The 18,454-nt window shown below is 48.3% G+C and overlaps 7 protein-coding genes across 7 annotated transcripts; 2 read left to right on the top strand and 5 right to left on the bottom strand.

Annotated features, from left to right (window-relative positions):
* Positions 1–1,843: 1,843 nt before the first annotated feature.
* Positions 1,844–4,193, bottom strand: F4812DRAFT_268098 (NAF1-domain-containing protein). Its single transcript, XM_047930870.1, has 2 exons — positions 3,971–4,193; positions 1,844–3,879 (listed from the first exon to the last, which is right to left on the bottom strand). The coding sequence occupies exon 2, from the start codon at positions 3,868–3,870 to the stop codon at positions 2,158–2,160; it is 1,713 nt and encodes a 570-aa protein (XP_047792817.1). The 5' UTR covers positions 3,871–3,879; positions 3,971–4,193; the 3' UTR covers positions 1,844–2,157.
* Positions 1,854–2,133, bottom strand: F4812DRAFT_456514 (uncharacterized protein; the record flags this gene model as incomplete). The annotated part of the gene is made up of 2 exons (XM_047936998.1): positions 1,854–2,003; positions 2,059–2,133. The coding sequence occupies 2 exons, from the start codon at positions 2,131–2,133 to the stop codon at positions 1,854–1,856; spliced, it is 225 nt and encodes a 74-aa protein (XP_047792818.1).
* Positions 4,194–4,392: 199 nt separating the features above from the next.
* F4812DRAFT_417839 (glycosyltransferase family 22 protein) lies at positions 4,393–7,149 on the top strand. The gene is made up of 4 exons (XM_047933207.1): positions 4,393–4,623; positions 4,680–4,938; positions 4,997–5,416; positions 5,464–7,149. The coding sequence occupies exons 1-4, from the start codon at positions 4,544–4,546 to the stop codon at positions 6,550–6,552; spliced, it is 1,848 nt and encodes a 615-aa protein (XP_047792816.1). The 5' UTR covers positions 4,393–4,543; the 3' UTR covers positions 6,553–7,149.
* A 757-nt stretch (positions 7,150–7,906) lies between these two features.
* On the top strand, positions 7,907–9,609 carry F4812DRAFT_268079 (glycoside hydrolase family 43 protein). The gene is made up of 2 exons (XM_047930869.1): positions 7,907–8,627; positions 8,696–9,609. Exons 1-2 carry the CDS (start codon positions 8,250–8,252, stop codon positions 9,368–9,370), a joined length of 1,053 nt encoding a protein of 350 aa, XP_047792815.1. The 5' UTR covers positions 7,907–8,249; the 3' UTR covers positions 9,371–9,609.
* Positions 9,610–12,025, bottom strand: F4812DRAFT_469087 (putative MFS transporter; the record flags this gene model as incomplete). Its single annotated transcript, XM_047938845.1, has 7 exons — positions 9,610–10,022; positions 10,096–10,155; positions 10,275–11,039; positions 11,123–11,149; positions 11,219–11,297; positions 11,369–11,784; positions 11,894–12,025. The coding sequence occupies 7 exons, from the start codon at positions 12,023–12,025 to the stop codon at positions 9,849–9,851; spliced, it is 1,653 nt and encodes a 550-aa protein (XP_047792814.1). The 3' UTR covers positions 9,610–9,848.
* Positions 12,026–13,094: 1,069 nt separating this feature from the next.
* Positions 13,095–14,675, bottom strand: F4812DRAFT_417834 (uncharacterized protein). The gene is made up of 3 exons (XM_047933206.1): positions 14,133–14,675; positions 13,918–14,055; positions 13,095–13,846 (listed from the first exon to the last, which is right to left on the bottom strand). Exons 1-3 carry the CDS (start codon positions 14,504–14,506, stop codon positions 13,246–13,248), a joined length of 1,113 nt encoding a protein of 370 aa, XP_047792813.1. The 5' UTR covers positions 14,507–14,675; the 3' UTR covers positions 13,095–13,245.
* A 381-nt stretch (positions 14,676–15,056) lies between these two features.
* F4812DRAFT_417833 (SNF2 family N-terminal domain-containing protein) lies at positions 15,057–18,433 on the bottom strand. The gene is made up of 6 exons (XM_047933205.1): positions 17,753–18,433; positions 17,379–17,695; positions 16,407–17,325; positions 15,927–16,353; positions 15,549–15,869; positions 15,057–15,479 (listed from the first exon to the last, which is right to left on the bottom strand). The coding sequence occupies exons 1-6, from the start codon at positions 18,270–18,272 to the stop codon at positions 15,374–15,376; spliced, it is 2,610 nt and encodes an 869-aa protein (XP_047792812.1). The 5' UTR covers positions 18,273–18,433; the 3' UTR covers positions 15,057–15,373.
* Positions 18,434–18,454: the final 21 nt, after the last annotated feature.

The raw sequence follows: 18,454 nt of genomic DNA, 5'->3' as shown, positions 1-18,454 counted from the left end.
CCCAAGAACTTGGGTATTACTGGTCAGCCAGTCTACCAGTTTTCCACCACCTTGTTCCTGGGATGCTCTTAGTACCTTGCTGTCGATGACCCCTTTTTCATTTATATTTTCCTTCTCTTCTTTATTCTCGAATCCCAACTTTTCAATCCTACGAAGTATTAACTGAATGAACAAATAAACAAATACCTATCTTAGGTACCTATTTAAGATTGTTAAATCGATTTGGGGCCGTGTGAAACATCCGACCTCGTTGACTGTTTTCCAACTCCGTCCGTCCGCATTGCAAATTTTCTTACCACCCCTCACATTATCAGCCCTTCCGGCCCCTACCACCCTTGTCACCTTTTTATCTGGCTTACAGGCCGATCCCTATTTTGTTTCCCAATCGATATGCCTCAGTGTCAGTATGGGTGGGAGAATGACCCGTTACACTAAGCAGTTAGGCAGTTGAACAGCCTGGTTCCTCTCTTGGTCACATCGTGGAAATGTCCAAATCTTCATCTCCTGTGTGTGAGTATAAATAGTTTGTTGCAGCTGTCGTCACATCTTAACATCGTGCACGCTATTTGTTATCTCCAATCGCGCCCGGCCAAGAAGGGAATGAGAATGTGACCCCGTTGCTCGGACACAGTACGGTACCAAAGGTCAGGTCTACCTACCCCGCGATCTACAGTATCGTTTGTGTGGTCGGCGTGGCTAGTTCGATCAGACCGGATCTGCGGTGTAAGGCGGTATGGTATGCCTTACTAGCCCTAAAACATGCAGCCTTCGGTCAAGTCGTCGCAGTAGTTTCCTTGCTTCCTCGGAACTTTTGCTATTTCTATGAGCCGAAAAGAAAATAAACATCGGATTTTTAACCTCAAACAATACCCATAACCTAGGTAGATATTTTAGTCTCGAATTGCGTATCAACTACCTAGGTACGTTGCTTATGAGGGTCCACTTCGTTGAGTCAGAGGAGGAAGCTATACCTAAAGTACCTCTACTCTATATTATCACGCATTAGTGGATATCGGGGGAGATTCTCCTTGCGGTAGGTGAGCAAAAAAGAAATCTACCTAGGGTAAACCGTATGCATATCAAAATTATTTGTACTAGCGTGACCGCGTCGCTGAATGGTGAAAAGAGTCGATGGCGCTTCTGCATCCACGGGTGGCTGGAAACGGTGGCGCACATTTTCTTCTTTTCCTGGTTTCACGACCGACAACCCTACATTCGAGAGGTCGTTCTGTGAGGTTGGAAATATTGCCAAGTAGACATAGACCGCAAAGGGCTTAGGTATCTAGAGGTAGGTACATATCCGTGTATGCCCGTGGCCCGGTTGTGACTGTGGAACATGGCTGTCCAATGCCGAATTCTTTCACGGCTGTGACGACGCAGCAGTAAGTCTCCGTGTCGAGATGATACATGATGCTTCAAGGTAAACCTACCAAGCACTTGTCTAGGTACTTAATGCATACCAGAAGCATAGAACAACGAGAGAGGGAGACTATGAAGTTAGGTGGAGTTGACATTAGAATGAACTCATAACTATGCTGCCGCAGGAATACCTACCTTAGGTACCTACCTAGGTAGATGATGAAAGAATGGTACAGAGCATAAAGACAGGCAGGCGGCATTCAGAATCATATAGGCAAGGTAACAATTGGATTTGTTCATTTCAGGCTATTATTAACACGTTCCGATCCCTATAGTAGCACGATCAATTAAGAGATTATTCCCTCGTTCTCTGCAACTACCATATTATTTTACATGCTGGTATAGACACTAAGCTGCTGTTAATCTGCTAACAGCATCTTATTAGCAAGACCAATTATATATAAGTGGCTTGATGAGCACTGAACTAGGGCCTTCTAAGCATTTCTCTTCTTGCCATTTTGACCCCTGCGGCCTTTCCATCGAGTCTTGCTCCGGGGCTTTTGCACACCTGCTCCAGTATTTTTCTCTTTTGCCATATTCTTTTGGCTAGGCCATTGCCTAGAACTTCGTTGGGCAGGATGTGTCTACAGAGTTATTAGCATGGATCTGGCCAACAACAGACTGTCGAAGTCTACTGACATCTGCGGCAACGGAACCATTAGCATTAGCATTCAATTCGCGAGACGAATAGACACCGGGAATATTCGAGCCCATATGTCCATTCATGGCGTTAGGATTCTACCCAGCACCGCCGTGTCCGGGCCACTGGCCGTTTTGCTGATTGGATTGTCCCTGCATCTGACTTTGTAAGGCAGCGAAGAACTCCGGGCTATAATACGCGCCAGGTTGCTGCCCAGTAAACTGCGGTGGTGGAGGCGGAATGAAGCCTTGTGGAACGTTCTGTGGCCAAGGGAATGCGAACTGTGCATTGGCCTGTTGATGGCCATTAGGCGTGCCATAGAATGGCAGCGTTTGCGGGGGGTATGTTGTGTTGGCGACTGGGGGAGGAGCTGGTGGATAGTTATATTGCTGAGTCTGAGGTTGATAATCTTGTCCTCGTGGTGGCCTAGGTGGCAAAGAATGACCTCCTCGTGAATCACCACGGTTGCCCCGCCCACCACGACCATATCCGTACCCACGCTGGCCTCGGCCTCGGCCTCCTCTGAATGAGCTGTTATTGTTGGCATGATGGTTTGAATATCCAGCTTCTGAAGGGGTAGATTGGCCCTGTGCAAAGCTCGTCGGCCTTGCAAGTTTTCGATAAGGCCCGTCCTCATCGTCATCATCATACTTTAGACCAGTCATCGGAGGAAGGGATAAGGCTTCCACGTTACCTCCCCGCCCCCCTGCACCGCCCTTGCCACCGCGGCCCCCCCTTTTCTTAGCCTTTAGCTGCCTCTTATGTTCGGCTTCTTTTTCGTCGTCCGAAAACTCAATTTCATCATCACCAGCCTCTTCATCATGCCAATTGCTCGCATCTGTGCCTTTCTGCTCGCGAAGTGGTTGTGTGAAGACGTATATCGCATGTGAAGGCGGGTAGAAAACCTTGGTCCCTTTTTCTAAGCCGTATGATTTGATTTCTTCTTCGTTTGTAAACCTCGCGGTATAGCATGGCTGTCTCACGTTGCCGATTAAATCGGCAATGGCTGCGATAACAGTACGATCTTCCGTACAGAGGACTGAGCCGCTGTCAAGTACTTGGTACTCTCCTGTAGTAATCGCCTTGATTACAACCGTGTTCTCGACAACGTGCTCAACTACGCCAAGTTCGGTGATATCCATTTCGGGCGTTATAACGACATCTGGCTTAGGAACTACTTCTTCAGGCAATTCATTCTTTGTGCGAACCTGTGCACCAGAGCCGTTTCCCTTCGCCTTCCCCTCGCCTTCGTCGTCTGATCCACCCTCCATCTCCATAAGAATGCGGGCGGTCTCCTCGGGGCCGAGAAGTTCGTAATTTTTCCCATCTTCTGACTCGTCGTCCGAATCATCTGAACTACTTGAATCGGATGAAGATTCGTATGGAGATGAGTCCTCTTCCCATTCCGGGTCACCTTGTTCACCTTGCTCATCTTGCTCTTGAGCCTGCCCATCCTGCTCAGTGCCATTAGGTTCAGCAGATAGCGCATTCGACTCTTGTGGTACCGGGGCATCTAAACCACCAAGAAGAGCTTCCAGCGCTGAAGTTAAGGAGGGAGGGCTGGGTGGTGCATCTTTGATAGCAACATCAGAGCTCTCAGGTTCCTCAACTTTTGTCTCGCTGCTCTCAGGTTCAGGTAATGACGCATTCTCTTTAGGAGCAGGAGCATCAATGTCCATCTCAGTACTAGGCTGAGAAGTAGTAGGCTGAGAAGTCACGGGCTGGGCCTCATTAGGAGCACTTCGTTGGGATTGGGGCTCATCTATTGCCTTCGAGATGGATAGGCCTGGAATTTCAAAATTCCCAGACATTTTTAAAGGCTGTGGCATTGTCAGTTCTTGTCGTCATAAAATTCCTTGCATTATAGAAACTTGAGTTAGATAATCGATTGCTAGGAAATCAATCACCCACCAGGTCGAGACGGCGTAAACCGCCTGAAGACACCTGAAGACAGAAATTCGTGTGAAACGAGTTGGATGACTATAAATAATTTAGAGACTTCTTTTCCAGAAATCCAAACGCATAAAGTCCCAACTCCGCGGAAAGATGAACCGAGGCTCTTTTTGGTAAAGTTTTGGTAACAAATCAAGTCAAATGTGATTGATAACAAGGCGATTAAAGATTTGGATGAAATCTGCAAGTTGACGGCTGGGAAGCTTCTGCAAGCCCCAGTTCTAGAAAAATAAAGTGGACCCGGAATATCCTAAGCATTAGGTACTTACGACTCAGCATTGGCCAATCGGCATGAACAATTTTACGCCAAGACGCTAATGATTATCCGAAAGCAGGGGTCTGCACATTAGTGTTGAAGAAACGTCATCTTCAAGGGAAGCTTTCGGTTAAGGTACGAGGTAACTTTCAACATTTGGGACAGATTTGGGGCAGATTTATTATTTTAATACTTGTTACCTTCTACCTTAAATTTCATCTCCCGCCGCATGAGCTGCAATTTTTACGAGCTGCACCACGCAGACTTGATACATCATGCCTCCTACACGGGCTCAACCGCAACAGCAGCGGCGGCATGAGTTTGTTCATCCAGAGGCACAACATGCGAAAAAGAAGTACGCGAACCCACCTTGGACCGATGAATAGCAACTAACAACGAAACGAAATATAGAAGCATATCTCCTTTCATGATAGAACCCATAAAGGCGCTTTATATCTTCTTGATTGTAAATCTCATATCTGCCCTATTTGCACCCATTCAGGATTGCGATGAGACCTTTAATTATTGGGAACCGACCCATTATCTCTCTCACGGCTACGGCCTCCAAACCTGGGAGTATTCACCCGAATACGCTATCCGAAGTTGGTCTTATATCGGTTTGCACGCTATAATTGGCAATATCAGGAGAATATTGCCCCAGACTACGAAGGTATTTCTTATTTCCCGTGCTCTCATTTTTCCAACCATCTTGTTCTCACTCTAGGCAGCTTTCAGAATTTTACTTCATTCGCTATGTCTTGGCATTTGTTTGCTCCTTATGTCAAGTGCTTCTATACCGGGTCATCAGCTTTACTCTAAATCCTAGGATTGGTCTCTTCTTTCTTATAGCGACCGTCATTTCCCCCGGGAACTTCCATGCTAGTACGGCCTACCTACCCTCCAGCTTTGCTATGTATACGTCCATGCTTGGGGCTACCGCATTCATGAACTGGAGAGGAGGACTTAAGACGTCCTTGGGCATATGGTGGTTTGCCGTTGGGGGTATCCTAGGATGGCCTTTTGCTTCGGCTCTGTGCGCCCCTTTCTTGATCGAGGAGGCTATACTTGCAGCCGTAAGCTATCCCCAGAGTTTCAACGATACAGTCCGCCGATTTGGCAGAGGTGTAGTTGCTGCCTTAATGCTACTTGTAAGTAACCAGACATGAGTTATATACACAGTTCTAACTCAAGACAGGTCGGCGATACAATGATTAATACTTTCTTCTACAAGAAGATTGTGATTGTGTCTTGGAATATCGTCAAGTACAACATATTCTCTTCAACAGGCGGCCCTAACCTCTACGGAACGGAACCATGGACATTTTACTTCCGGAACCTTGTCATCAACTTCAATATTTGGTTCATCCTCGCCTTACTTTCTTTACCTCTATTCCTCACTCAAAAGATTACCTCCTCCAAGCAAGGTAGCTTTCAGACAGGGATGCGTACAGTTGTATTCCTCTCCCCATTTTACATGTGGCTCGGTATCTTTAGCATGCAACCGCATAAAGAGGAAAGGTTCATGTACCCCATGTATCCATTCCTTGCTCTAAATGCCGCCTTAGGATTACACATTGTTTTGTCAGCCTTTGGCAACCCCGATCCGAAGACCCTGGCCGGCAAGATTCCAGCTCGCTTAAAGCTTTTCACTGTTATGGGCGTCTTAAGCCTGTCATTCGTGCTAGGTTTAGCTCGCATCATTGGCATATACACTGCTTACTCCGCACCTTTGAAACTCTACGAACCATTGGGAGCTGGTGTACTAGGCCAACAAGGTCTTGGTAAGCCTAAGGATCATGTGTGTTACGGTAAGGAATGGTACCGGTTCCCGAGCTCATACTTCTTACCTCGCGATATGCACGCAAAGTTCATTCGCTCAGAGTTCCGCGGGTTGTTACCTGGAGAGTTCTCCGAAGCAGGACATGAATTTGGCCTGTGGGGCGGTACCTGGCTACCACCGAAGGGTATGAATGACCGCAACGAAGAGGATATGACCAAATATGTGGATATTAAGACTTGTGATTTCCTAGTCGACACGCAATACCCGGAGCATCGCCACGCCTTGCCGCCTAACGAGCCAAATTACATCGCGGACAAAGCTAACTGGGAAATCGTTAAATGTGAGCCGTTCCTAGATGCGGCAAATACACATCTCCTCGCGAGAGTATTGTGGATTCCAGATCTGAACTTTATTCCGGAAACATACAGGAGAAAATGGGGACAGAACTGCTTGCTGCAGAAAAGAAACCACACAGAGGACTCCCCTCTCAGGTTCGGGTCTTGAATGATTTGAATAGAACATAGAAGACGATAAATGAGTTGTCTATTACAGCTTGAATCTTTCTTCGGAGACAGGTAGTTAGTCGTAAATAAGCCTCCAATTGTGGAGAAATTATGGAGCTAAGAGGCGAGGTCTATACCGATGGGGCTGAAAATAGTCTATTTCGAGTTACGGATTTCGGCAAGGGACAGCTATTGTTGTGTTGGTACTTCTGATCTGCATACAACTTAGGTGGACGCTGACAACGTAGTAGTCCAGTCAGCCTTCCGACATGACCGGATTTTTAAACGTCGCCATTGGACGTTGTCTATGGATCGTCGGTACATCTACGGTAGCATATACATTATGCAGTCTAGACTTTGGTCGGGTCGGGTCCGATTGCGCGTGGATTCGTTGAGCTGCAATGCGTGACAGCAGACTAGTCTCAATTACGCGTCAAACGCAATACCGGACCTGCTTAAGATGTAACCCTCCTATATCGAGAAGAATTGATGTAAGAATTGTTGTACGGGGAAAAAAAACCAAAAAATAAAATTATGAAGAACTCGACGTTTGGTCCTTCACCTATTACGTGTGAAATGGTATTTCAATCGTTGCCACCAATGTTGTCAATTTAAGCTTAAAGAACCCTTATCCAGGTATTCAGTAAAAAGAGATGATCAGTGATGATCGTTGTTGATCATTAACAAGCTTGGTGTTGCGACCCATGTCAACCACGTTTGAATCCTGGAACTTACACCAACGATCAACTGCCCTATGAGCTGCCCTACGAAAGCATGGCATACTGGGATCTTTTCCAGAAGCCTAGAAATATCAGATCCTTAATTATAGCAGGAGAGAGATTAACGGTCCAAGTAAGGCCGGATTAGGTAGGCGAGCCTTATTTTTATTCTCGGTATAAAATAATCTGATTTTATGGGAGGAATTAATGCCATGTAACGTTAATCCTTATGGTTAAAACATACCTCTTGGCACTGGGCTTTGCAAACGCAAAGGTCCGCATTGAGTTTACGAGATGGGCTTAGCGAGATCTATACACCATATGACAACTATGTGGTAGGGCTTCAGGCACTGGTACATCGCGATCTTATTTTTGGGGGCCCCCTTACGCTAGAGAACCTGCATCTCCGCCACCGAAACGATGCAAAAGATCCCGGCTTACGGAGGATTTTTTTCGAATTCCCATTGGACGAATATTCTAGATGGTTTCTTTCATCCCGTTGTAGCACCATCCGACTGCGCTCCCTGTGATGCAGTTTACTCGACTAAGTCTCCAAAGGGCTAAAGCGTGTTTCTCGTTTATTGGTGTAGAAGCCCTCCCTCGTGGCGTTTCAACTCGCTTGGGAAAACACCCTCGCTGACAATTCGTTCCATTGTCCCATCAGGATGTTAGGAGGCTTACCCCCGAGAACAGCCGAGACAACTCCCTAAAGTACCCAAAGCAAAGGGGCTCTCTATTAGCAGCCCTAGCCTAGCTCAGATGTATAGCTCTTTGCGCAGAGACGCATTCGTCTCCCAGATGCTGCTCCGTTACTTCGTAATGATCTAGGAAGGTCCGAATAGGTAACGCCGAAAGGAGGTAGGTTTTATAAATACCGACCATCATGGCCGTTGAGCAAGCGACGTTCGTGTATAGGAGTGGTCTGTCACATCAAGTTCTTAGCCCAATTTCACCTCCTTAGCTTCGATCAACATTATCCATGAAGAGCTTTCTCCTTCTATTCAGCGCTGGTCTGGTTGCCGGCCGTCCATCCGGCACTGCTCCTCGAGCTGCGGCTGAGTTACCAACCCTTGGCCTGACCAATGTGACCAAGATTGACATGGCCAACGGCGGCGGCCTTAAGGGCCGCCGTCTGGCTGGCCCGTTCATGGGCGTCGATTTCCCCGACCCGAGTATCATCTGGGGTGATGGCTCGTGGAAAGCGTATGGAACTTCGTCGAACGGCAAGAAGATACCTGTCGCTAAATCATCCGATACTTGGTCCTGGACGCTCACTGGTAACGACGCTCTGCCGAACCCTGGATCCTGGGTTGACCCTAACGACCAGGGAATCTGGGCTCCCGACGTGCAGAAGAATGTAAGCTTTCCTAGTCGCCATAATACCATGTAGAACTATCAGAAGAGTCAAAATAATAATAACTGTAGGACGCTGGCGTGTATGTCATGTATTATACCGCTCGCCAAAACGGTGGGAACCACTGTATCGGCGCTGCAACCTCAAACTCGGCATTAGGACCCTTCACGCCTCAAAGCCAACCATTAATATGCGACGGCGCCAACGGAGGTGTTATTGATGCCTCGGGTTACGACGACGGTGCGAACCGGTGGATCTTATGGAAAGTCGACGGAAACAGCCTCGGCGGCGCGACCACGTGCCAAGGCGGAGCGCCGTCCGGCGACTACCGATCGACACCGATCAAGATCCAGCGCGTGGCGCGGGACGCGCTGACGCTCCTCGACAGCCCGAAGACGATCCTCGACAACGAGGGCGCCTCCAACAACGGCGTCGTCGAGGCCCCTGCGCTGTACAAGATCGCCGACGGGAACTACGTCCTGTTCTACAGCGCCCACTGCTACTCGAGCGACGACTACGACGTCGAGTACGCCTTCTCGAGCACCATTGACGGGAGCTACACCAACCGCGGTATCCTCATCCGCACCGTCGATAACCGCGGCGTCTACGGCCCCGGAGGCCTGGATATCGACCCCAACGGCAAGACCGTCGTGTTCCACGGCCGGCTGCAGCCGAACCAGGGCAATGCTGCACGCGAGTTGTATAGTGCCGAGCTGACGATTAACGGGCGATCAATTGGCCTGTAAGAGCATCGACGCGTGAAACAGTTGTCGTCGGATTTTCTTTTTGCTAGCGACGAGATATTTATGACGATGTGACAACTACGTAAGTGGCGGATTTACTCACTGCCGGAGAGTTGAACCGCCGTGTGAATATTGACATCGGCAGTTTTGTATATATACATGCTCACTTGCATTTTCTCTTGCATATGCATATCGATTTCATTTTATATCAGACTTGTATATAGTTAAATTTCATGTAAATAATATAGAAACTGGTTGTGTTTATAACATTTGACTATTACATTGGGTTTGTAGATGATGTGATGTGGCTGTTGTGTCTATAAGTCTTGGGAATCTCAATGAAGCAGGCAAAATGTAGCATAATGTAGCAAAATAGGAAACATTATCCAACACGAAGAGAACAATTTCTTAACAAGACCGCAAGAAAATCCTGGGGTATACTTAATAGAGAAAAGCCACCAATCCCTCCCGTCTCACACCATTATAGCGAATGTAGTTTGGAGTCCTTAGTCCAGCGGCGGAACTGCTTCCCCCAGGGCATGAAGACGGCCAGGCCAAGGATTGAGAAGCCACATGTGAGCGCCATTAACAACAATACCGGCGGAATGAACCCGGACCGTGTTGCCCAGTCGTTGAAAAAGAAAATCATTCCGAACTGTGCGTGCTCTCGTTAGAATCGATCAAAAACAGACAAGGGGAGGATCTAGGCAGGTAAGGCGATCACTTACACCGAAGGTATTCTTCACGATCGTAGCAGCGATCATAATCTCGCCAGGAAGTGTTTTATACTATTTGTGTGACATGTCAGCAAAGTCAGCCCGGCTGTGCTTACAAAAAGCACATCCCAAAAGCAGGGGGTAGGTAGTTACATAGAGCTGAAAAGAAGAAAGAAAAAATGTATACTCACCGAATCAACCGCATACGCGATAGCCACGGCCGGAATCCCCACAACCTGCAGCCCAACAAGCGAGTATCCCAACACAACAATGACCTCCCACGCCCACGCGCGCTGGTACCCCACGGCAGTGATAACCATGCCCACGAGGTTCGCGCAGATATACGGCACCAGCGCGGGCAGCCTCATCTCGGCCTCCAACACGCCGGCGTTGGCCCTGGCGCGCCTCAGCGCGATCCAATCGGACAAGGGCCCGGCCGTGACCAGGGCGACGACGGCGCCGACCACGAACGCGAAGTTGACGTAGCCGATCTGGTCCGGGGTGAACAGGTACGGCGGCGCGCCGAACACCTGGGTCTGGGTGAGGTTGAGCGCGAGCAGCGAGTTGGCCGCGAAGCCCATGGACAGGGACGCCCACAGCACGATCGGGTAGCAGAAGAGGATCCGGACGGGCGCGGCCACGTCCCGCGCCAGCACGGCGGCCAGGCGCCGCGTGTGCTGCTCGTACCCGTGGCCGAAGCGCAGGCGCCTGCGCAGCGGCAGCAGCGAGAACTGCGCGCGGGACGGGCGCCCCGTGGCGTTGTGGTCCGCGGCGGTGAGGGCGGAGGCGGAGGCGGAGTGCATCTGCGCTTCGGAGGAGTTGGAGCTGGATACTATGCCGTCGTTGGGCTTGCGCGTGGCGGTTGACACTTTGACTTCCGTGGCTGGGGGGATACGTAGTGTCGGACGGTCGTACTTGGTTTCCGGGTGGGCGACCAGGAGGAACATGAGACTTGCCTTTAATGCATGTTAGATATCTGTATCTGTATCTAATCTCGCAATAGTCCAATATTATCCTGAATGTTAGGAAGGTAACTTACACTTTGCAAGATAGTGCAGACCCAGAACTAGATTTAAATCATGTGTTAGTTAATTAAAGCTTGGCGGTCTGAGAATAGGGGGGTCGTGTCACTTACGAACCACCTCCAGGAGATCTGCGAAGCGATGGCCCCCGAGATAATAGGCCCGATAAAGAGGCCTAGGAAGTATGCCCAGCTAGATACGGAATTATAAGCATATTGCCTTGCACTCATATCACCTTATAAATGATTATGGGTTCCACTTACAAGTATAATGCCATACTACGTCCCCGTTGATGCTGGAACAACATATCCGCAACAACCATCGGCATGATGCTCTCGTTCGCCGCGGCACCCAAACCCGAAATAACGCGCGCGCCCAAGAAGCTCGGGTAGCTGGTAACGAGTCCTTGCCAGACGTTGGCGAAGATGCAGATGATTCCACAGACCAGAACAACGGGGCGTCGACCAAACATGTTGGCAGCAGGCACGATGAGGAAGTTGGCATAGCCGAGCGTGATGGCGGCCGCGCCGAACAGCATGTTGACCTCGGGGAGGGTCTTGCCGAACTCGGCCTCGAAGATGAGCGTCATGGGCGCGATGGCCATGGGCGTCATGATGCTCACGAACACGAAGACGAACTGGTTGACGATGACGACGGATTTCCATGTTGGACTCCAGTTCTGGAAACAACAGCATTAGTATCAGTAGACATTTCCTACTTCGCTTTTCGCACTGGTGCTTTTGCAAAGATGCTAGATACGTAGAAGGAATTAGATAGAGCAAGCTTACTAGTGGATCGTCCGGGCTCGACGACGGCTGAGGAATGAGAACGATCTCGCTCGCGCTCGCTTCTCGGGCATCTTGACCTGTGAATATGATGTCGGTGCCGGGAATGATATCCGGCTTCTCGCTCTGCGCCATGACTTGTATAATGACCTCCCGGTGGTCGTGGGGCATACCAAACACAGCAATAAAAGGAGCGTTCTTTTCTTTTTCTTGAAGCGACGTTAGACCGCTAGACGCCTTCTCCTGCGAGCAAAGCGGGTGGGACAAGCCATCTTATCCATTTCCCATAATTCTCAGCATACTTGTTGTTCCTCCTTTGCTAGAGGCCTAGCTCGCCATATCTTAAAGTTTCGTGCTCGGATACCCGCCTTCGTTTCATAAATAAGTCTATTCTGTCATCTTTACCATCTAGACTTAACAACAGAATAACCTACCTTACCTAGGTACCTACCTAGCTAGTAGATGCCTACCCGTCTGTACCCCTGAACGACATGGGCTAGATCCTAAAATAAAAATTTAGCTTCACCCGGACTTTCCCATATCTATCGGAGCGAAGGATCGATGGTCTATGAGAGCAACGATAATCTCGTCTAGTGTATTCTGGGCTTTCTACCGTTGCGATTTCGGTTGGGTGCAGCGATGATTTAGCGTTGAGTAGGACGGCAAGTAGCCTCCCGCACCGGACGTCCGGATTGTGGACTATGGATTGCGGATTGCTTACGGGCTGTCAAGCCATTTAACACTATGTCCCGACGCGGTGGTAAGTTGTTGCCCCCAATGCTTCTCGAAGCATTGCCAAAAAAAAAAGGAAAAAAAAAAAAAAACAGGGACCAAAAAAAGTTCCTTTGAATCATAGCACAGAATCTGCATTCTTCTGGCCTCTTGTAGCGCAGCTCGCGACATGTCACGGAGAAGTGTCAAGGTACCTGGGTATAACTCAACATTTTCCAATCTTGCTCGCTGCTCAGATCCCGGTACGACGAATTTTTGCACTAGTAATAACTGTGTATCAAAGTGTGGGATTAAAGTGTGAGATATAGCTAATATCATCTTTGTGAAACGTCTCAACGTCTAGCCGTCAGCGAAAGCCAAGGCTTGGCCATATCAATCGTCATATGATAGGTATTTAAGGGAGGCCGTGAGGTTCGAGATGCAAATTCGGCACACACCAGGCGCCAATAGCAAGAATTCTCTACATGTGCTGTGTAGGACTATGTCGGGGTTCTATTCACATCTAACTTCTATTTACCAACTTGCTACCTTAGGTATGTCCCGTTCCCAGCTGAAATGCTTCAACGGATTGAGCTTACCATCCCTTTGCACATGCTTCGCCCTACCTATCTATGTATCACGTTTCAGTAGTGCAATTTGCGGTTGACGACGTTGAGGAGCGGCTTTCCGGTGGCCAACTTCTCAAGATTAAGTTCTAGGATATCCAGATGCCTGTCTAAGACCTGGTCGGCCTTCCAACTTACGTGCGGAGTGATCAGGAGGTTCGGGGCCCTCCATAAAGGATGCTCGCTGGGGAGAGGCTCAGGATCCGTGACATCTATCGCAGCACCGCGGATCTGGCCTGTCTCGAGCGCCTTCTGGAGCGCATCTTGGTTGATGTGGCCTCCCCTCGCAACGTTCACCACGAACGTCTTGTTCTTGCTAAGGATCTCGAACTGCTCCTCGGAGATGATTTGTCGTGTTTCCGGCGTCAGCGGCAAGCTGATAACCAATAGGTCGAGGCTCTGCGCGAGGAACTCGTTGATTACCTCCTTGCGCGCACCGTGGAACCATTTTGCCGGTAGGATCCCATCAGGATCTCCGGTGCCCGGTACGCAGTAGCTATCGTCCTTGCGCGACTCTGGGGCATCCCGCTTGCGGCGCGTATAAGCATAGATCTCCAGACCCAAGGCGCTAGCCAAGCGAGCACATTGTCTCCCAATCGCACCGTACCCTAAGATACCACTACATTAGGGTTAGTACTGTTATGTCACACACTTAACCTTAGGAGGGTGTATTCAACTCATTTGACTCACATTCGCTGTCCTGTTGAATCGTTGACGGCCGCTGCGAAGGGCGCTTCCCAGGTCCCCGTCTTCATATTCGAAAGGTAATGCATGAATATATGCTGATGCGAGAGCCAGGCGCCGATAACCCATTCCGCAATCTGTGGGCTTGGTAATATTTTAGCTCTTAATACCTACTAGAAAAAGAAGGGAAAAAAGGAGAAAACCCAAAAGAGCTAGCTTACGCGTGAATGCCGTTCGAAGTAGAAAACAGGACGTTCCCATTCTGGTAAGTGGGATGGTTCAGCCACTTATCCACGCCGGCCGAGTTTACATGGACGAAGCGGACGTTGGGTATCAGTTCGGCGGGAGGCGGCGTGGATGTGGAAAGCATCGTCACGCCGTCCCATATATCCGAGGCTAGGTCCGTAGGCTTTACGATGGTGTGGTCGGGGTTTATCGCGCTAACCCATCGGACTTTAAGACCCTTGAAGCGATTGGTGATGTGCTCCATCCATTCCTTTATCCGTTCCTTTCTCTCCGGGAGAGTGTAGAAAACTAATAAAATGTCCTTGCTTAGGGATGTGGCATCTCCACCGGTTTCTTGGACGGTAAACATGGCTATTAGTGTTTGTAGGAGTTTTGACCCTGTGTGAGTATAGGTGTGGCAAATCTCGAGCAGTCGTGCTGTATATGAATGGGATTGGTCAAACTCCTACTTCTTGTCAACCTTATAAGATAGGGGTAGGTAGTCGAGGTGCCTGGCTGAGTGTTTGATTCAACTGAATTAATTATACTACCCCCTTCCAGTATATATAGGGAACTAAGCGAAAGTGAGCCGACATATTAGTGTGATAAAAGTTGTGTGATGTGCAATGAGTTTTCGCCTCGATGTTACTGTTCAGCCAAGGAGGGAGAGCTTTGACTAATATACCTTAGGTAGCTCTACCTCGTGGCTGCCGAAAACAACTTCAATAACAGTTTGCAGCACTCGCAGCATGTGCTCTTAACTTTATCAGTTGAAGTACAGGTAGAGCGTGATTGTCAATTAGCATGGCGTAATGTCATTAAGCCCAAGAAGGGGCGATCCCACATCATAGGCGACTCTGAGCTCACTAAAAACTAGTAACTTTTATGTAGATGGAATCATGAAAGCACACTGATACGACTATCGATGTTCACTATTCTTATTTACTGTTCTTATTTTAGATATCCGAGATGGGTACCTTAGGTAGGCATTTTTAGTCTGACATCTTAAGCTAAAAGGCGAAGGAATGCTGCGACATTAACCGAATATTGACAAATGTTAGGTACGCAAATATACCTATAGCTTTGTTGGTACTCCTACAAGTATATATTCCGAGTATGCTAAAACGTTGTACATAAGAGGTACAGGGTTCGTGAAGATGCCTGATCCAACCCGCCTAACCGATATAGGTAATACCGATGCTTGTCGGTCCAGTTGAAATCTGAATACGGGACATATTTACTCTCCTTTCAGCTGAGTAATACCGTCTGTGGCAGTCTCCACGACTTGGAAACCGGCGGCATTGCCGGCACCTCTAGCGGCGCGGTCGAAGGCCTCATCACTTCTACAATGGGGTGTTAGTAAGACAGAAAACTCCAACGCAAGATGTTTACGAAGCCATGGGTAGACGTACCTATCGCAGAGAGTGTCGATATCCTCATCACTTAGGATTCGGTCACCGCCCGAATGTTGGTATACTTTACCATCCTTCAACAACAAGGCTTGGAGGATCTCCTTGTCTAATACCTCGGCATTATCGAGCTTTTGGCCCATGGTCTTAAATCCCCCTTTTTTGATTACAAGCTTCTCTAGCCTGCGCTTTGCGTCAGCGCTGAGGAGCAGCTCTTCTTCTACCGTTCCCTTCGTGGCCAGTCGGTACACGATAACCGGACGCGTTTGACCAATTCTGTGACAGCGATCCTGCGCCTGCAAGTCTTGCTGCGGGTTCCAGTCACTATATTAGATGCGTTAGCTAGCTCTCTGGGTAACCCGGACAAGAATGCACGCTTACCTGTCAAAGAGTACTACGGTATCTGCACTCGCAAGATTGATGCCCTGACCACCTGCTCTGGTCGATAATAAGAATATCTTGAACTCGGGATCCTCGTTGAACTCCTTAATCTGCTGTCTTCTATCTTCTTGGGAGACACCTCCGTCGATGCGACATACATTCCACTTCCGCAGTTCGGCACAATAATCGTGGAGGATGTCCAACTGTGTTTTAAACTGCGAAAATATGAGGACCTTGTGTCCACGTTTGAACAGTTCCGGTAATAATCTGTCCAGAAGAAGCATCTTTCCAGAAGCTGTCACAATACTCTCGTCAACGGGGATATTATCGCCGTATGTCCATGGACTGTAAAAATTGTGAGGACTATTGCACACAAGCCTTAACTGCATTAAGGGATTGCCAAGTTTCTTATCGGCGATCTGGAGCTCTATGTTGTGTTAGAACACAGGTAATTATACAGCTGGGTCTCTTTTAACTCACTGGCAAGGTCGAGCGTGGCGGCTCGCTCAATCTCCTCTTCATCTCGTATGTCTTCATCTGACTCGTCATCTCTAGCAGCAAGCTCAGCTGCTAGTTTTGCTTCGAATGCATCATCGTCTAGCATATCATCATCAGAGTCATTCGGAGTTTTATACGACAAGCGACCTCTACGCGGTCGTCCTCGAGTGCTGGTAGCTGGAGTAGATTGTCGGCTCGATTTGCTACTCTTGGGGGATGATGCTTCGCTAGTAGGCGCAACCTTTCGCTTACTAGCCCCTTTAGCTTGAGGAGCAGGGGAGCCATTCTTAGGGGTCGCCTTCAATGCTGCTCCTCCTTTCTTACCCATCATCATAGCAAACGCATTGTTTGCTACCGGAGATGGTGCCTGGCTTACTCGCGTGCTGTTCGCACGAGATGACTGACGACTCGATCTTCCGGAACCGACTGAGCTGTTACGAGTCTCTATCAATTGCTCGACCACTTTATTTTCCAAATAAGTTCTCGTGTCTGTCTTCTTATCGCTAATCGCATTGTAAAGATCTGTCTGTTCTTTGGTCATTGGCGCAAACAAGACGTATTCTCGCTTCTTTGGCAAGTAGCTGGCTACATCCGCCTTGATCCTGCGAAGAAGTAAGGGTTGCAAAACTTTATGGATCTTAGAGACAAGGTCTTGGTTCTCCTTATCTTCAATAAACTGCGTAGTGCCCTCTTCGTCTTGTAAGTCACTAAAATCAAACCATACTTCGAATGCTTCCCAATCCAGGAATGTTTCCGGCATTAGAAAGTGTAAGAGCGACCATAACTCTTTCAGATTGTTTTGTAAAGGTGTGCCAGTAATGAGAAGACGAGTCGCCGACTTAAATTGCTGTAGCTCTCTAAACAGCTTGGCGTCGGCATTCTTCATGCGATGTCCTTCATCCTGCAGTCTGTTAATGGTTTAGAAGCGGATTTATGGACGTATAATATACTAACGACTACAATGAAAGCCCAGTCAATCTTAGAGAGGCTTGCGCGATCTCTGAGAACCATTTCGTAACTAGTACAGACTACAGGGAATCGCTGGGTTGGACGGCCTTTCTGATAGTTTCTCATGATCTTATCACGGAAAATCTGTTGTCGTTCTTGGGGAGTACCGTGATATAAAACGAATGGTATCGTCGGAGTCCATTTTCGAAACTCGTCCTGCCAGTTTGATAGGGTACTTAATGGAGCAATTATTAGGTGCGGACCGAAGTAGTTTTCTTGTTCTCGTAGTAATGCGACGAGTGAGATGACTTGGATTGTTTTTCCTAGTTGTCAAGTCAGACCTTGAAGCGGATTTGAGGTTGTGATAAACAGATACTAACCTAAACCCATCTCATCGGCTAATATACCACTCAGACCCTGTAAACATATCTCGTACATCCACGTAAGACCTTCAAGCTGGTAATCGCGCATAGTACCGCCACTCATGATTTTCGGTTGCTGTTTCAATTCTAAACCGGCATCGGTCAATGCTTGGTTATCGAAGTCGCGACCAACACGACCAAGGGCTTTCGTCTTTTGCGTTAAGATATCACTGAATACTTTGCTTTTACGGAGGAGTTCGTCGAGTTCCTTGGCTTTGCGAGCTTTCTCCTGCGGAGATAACTGGACCTTGCGTTTCCTTCGAGCAGCAAGACGCTTTGCTTCGGCTCTAGTATTTTCAGCCTTGGCTTTCTTTTCCTCGGTGAGCATTTGCTGCTCAGTAAAGGTTGAAGTGAGTCCCATTTTGGGAGTTTCTAGATCCTCGGCGGGGGGTGGTGACGAGGGAGCACTGGTAGGGAGACGAGAGGAAGAGCGAGTAGAATCGACGTCTGAGGATGAAGCAGACGCCATTCCTGACATTGAGATGAAAGGAGGTTAACTAAGGATTATATGTGAACGATTACAAGCTAGATTATTACGATTGAAGTATATTGGAGGCTTAAGCATCACAAAAAGCAAAAGTAAAAATTTATTAATAGACACCAAAGGGCGGAATGATGATGAATTCACAGAATTACACAGTACAATTGCTAATTTACAAC

The sequence above is a fragment of the Daldinia caldariorum genome (genome assembly GCF_022478825.1).
Source record: "Daldinia caldariorum strain CBS 122874 unplaced genomic scaffold F4812scaffold_3, whole genome shotgun sequence".
NCBI classification, from domain to species: Eukaryota; Fungi; Ascomycota; class Sordariomycetes; order Xylariales; family Hypoxylaceae; genus Daldinia; species Daldinia caldariorum.
The sequence above is the reverse complement of the archived record's forward strand: the minus strand, read 5'-3'. Positions and strand labels throughout refer to the sequence as shown.